Source organism: Heloderma suspectum, chromosome 11 (genome assembly GCF_057233095.1).
Source record: "Heloderma suspectum isolate Gila_16-S chromosome 11, 16-S_ref, whole genome shotgun sequence".
NCBI lineage: Eukaryota > Metazoa > Chordata > Lepidosauria > Squamata > Helodermatidae > Heloderma > Heloderma suspectum.
Genome location: NC_139468.1, coordinates 2451705 through 2454184, shown reverse-complemented (window position 1 = coordinate 2454184; position 2480 = coordinate 2451705). Strand labels below are relative to the sequence as shown.

Sequence of the window (2480 nt, the reverse complement as noted above, 5' to 3'; positions counted from 1 at the left end):
GCCCTGCGCCGAGGCGTTCCGTGCCAGCCCCTGCCCGCGCCCAGGGGGGCCGGGAGATTTCCTGGGCCTGGCAGGCTTCTGCTCTTCCCGCCCTCGGCAGCGAGTTCCTCCTGACATTCCCACCCCCCTCTGGGCCCCTTCCCTCGAAGCCCCCGTCGCCGGGCTTCTTCCCGCTGGCCTGGGCTGCCTCGGAGACCAAGGCGCTGTTTTCCCGTAGTGATCCCAAGGCAGTCCTCCGGGATGGGTCCCCTCCCCTCCCCTCCCCTCCCCTCCCTCTTCCCCGCAACCGGCCCTATATGCCCCCCCGCCCCCCTCTTCCCTGCTCGTCAGCCCAAAGGGAGGGAAGGTTCCGGCTCACTCTCTTCCCTGGCGGGGCAAAGAACTCTCGGCCCCTCGTGCCCCGGTGACTGGCCGAAGCCCGGGGGAGGAGAGAGGCCGGTGGCCTGGACGGCCAGCCAGGAGGACCGGTCGCCTCCTGGCCCCGCTCGGGGCGCGGGCGCGGCACAAGCGGGGAGCCGGCGCGCCCCGCTCCCGCGCGCGCGGGGCCCGGCCCAGCCCCCCCCGGCCCGGCCCTCGCGGCCAATGAGAAGGCGCCGCCTTGACACCTGCCTATATACAGCGGAGGGCCGCCAAGCCTTCGGCACTGAGCGTGGGGCAGAGCGGGGACGCGCCGGCCGAGGCCTGCCTGCCCGGGCCCGAGAGCTGGGGACGCCCTCGCTGCCGGGGCGAGCGCGCAGCGCGCCCGCGGCGATGACTTCGAGCCAGGCTGCGGCGCCGGGCGGCGCGAGGGCGGACCCGGCGGCGCTGATGGCGTCTCTGCAGCTGCTCCCGTCGCCCGCCCTCGACCTGGAAATCCAGTACACCAAGGTAAGGGGGGTCCCGACTTCCCTTTCCTGGCGAAGACGGGGAGACTCCAACCCGTCCCTCTTCCTCGGACGAAGAATCCGCTCCGCTCTGCTCTGCTCTGCAGAGACGACGACTCCCCCACCCCCCGATCTGCTTTTCCAGATCCTAGACGCAGGCAGCTGATTGTTTTCTTTAAACAGAGGGGGAATCCACAGGATAAGCAACCGGCAGATAAGGTTTCCTCGACCGATGGTGCCATTTCGATCTGCCTGTCGTTTAAACTCGCCGGATCAGTTTATTCTTTCCAAGAAAGGGGTTTTCCCCAGTTGTTCCTGAGGAGTGTCAGGGGAAGTTCTTGCCCGAATCTTGTCGCATGTTGTTGAAAGATAAAAAACGTTTTATTTTGTTTTTGCTTTTTTAAAGTGGTCCGTGGAACTCCGGGGACTTTTGCCTCCACAGTCCCTGTAGGAGATGTGATCCAGCCAGCTTGTTGCGACTTCAGGAGAGGGACCCTTTGGGGGGATCTTCTTCTTAGGCGAATATAATCCAGAAGACAGATTGTTAGGGAAATATTATTTTATTTTGAAGCATTAACTGGGGTTGTATGTTAACTTCACCAATGCCCGGGGCTGATGGCTTCCCCTGTGGACTACGGTGTAGGTATATTTTCTATATTTACATTTGATACAGATCTGCAAATTTTGATAAAGTGTGTGTGTTCACACAGTTATCCAAAAATGAAACTGCAGCTTAAGAAAGGTTCGGTCCATGTTCTGGCTATGAATTTCGGTTTATGTTATTGAAATATGTTGAGCATGATCCAGTGGGAAGATCTCCTGCACAAGCCCCATTGAAATGAATGAGGACTGTGCCACAGCATTTACTCAATGGGGCTTGTGCAGGAGAACTCCCCAAAGTGCAACTTTTTTCGTATTTTAATTACAGAGTATTTTGAAAGGGGTATTAGACACTTCTGGCTTGTACAAAGGGGATAATTCTCTTTAAAGCAGATACAAGGCTAAATGTGCAGCTGATTAAAAAGAAACCCCAGTGATGCAAACAAATATGATTGCTCTCCTTAAAAAAAAAAAAAAAATCATGCTATTCCAAAATTTAATCTCAGCTTTCATTTGTTACTGGTGTTCCCATGTTTTAATTTTAAAAATTGAGGGGAAAGCCATACTAACCCATATCAAAATTCAATAGCCCCATAATGGCTTGCTAATAATGCATATAAATTAGCCCTTTTAAAACAAAAAATATGTGAGCCTTGGATTACTTGCGTGGAGTTTCCTTGCCTAGTATAAAGTGTTTAACACTCTGCATAATATATGGCTAATTTGTCCACAGTACCAGGGTTAATGTGGGCATGATCCGCCCAAATTAAGCACTTTGGGGTGTTGATTCGTTGATTTCAGTGGGAGAGAATTAAACGAGTGAGGCGCAGTCTCAGTGAAAACGAGGAGATGGAAAGACGCTTCACTCTGGCTGGATCCTGCTCACAGCAATCCTGGTGCTGCTGCCATCCAAAAGGCCCCCCCGAGTTGGGAGCCGCCCCCGCTGAACGTCGTGGGAGCGAGCCAACATGCCTGGGATCGCGCTGGAGTAATCCGAAGTGAAGCATCTTTACACCC

General features: G+C 55.1%; 1 protein-coding gene across 1 annotated transcript; it reads left to right on the top strand.

Moving 5' to 3' along the window:
* Positions 1-240: 240 nt before the first annotated feature.
* LOC146336892 (uncharacterized) lies at positions 241-2095 on the top strand. The gene is made up of 2 exons (XM_084817704.1): positions 241-1669; positions 1749-2095. The coding sequence occupies exon 1, from the start codon at positions 241-243 to the stop codon at positions 1027-1029; it is 789 nt and encodes a 262-aa protein (XP_084673830.1). The 3' UTR covers positions 1030-1669; positions 1749-2095.
* The last annotated feature ends 385 nt before the right edge of the window (positions 2096-2480 follow it).

Coding starts and splice junctions, on each gene's coding strand:
- LOC146336892 (XM_084817704.1), top strand. CDS start 241: ATGGGTCCCCTCCCCTCCCCTCCCCTCCCCTCCCTCTTCCCCGCAACC.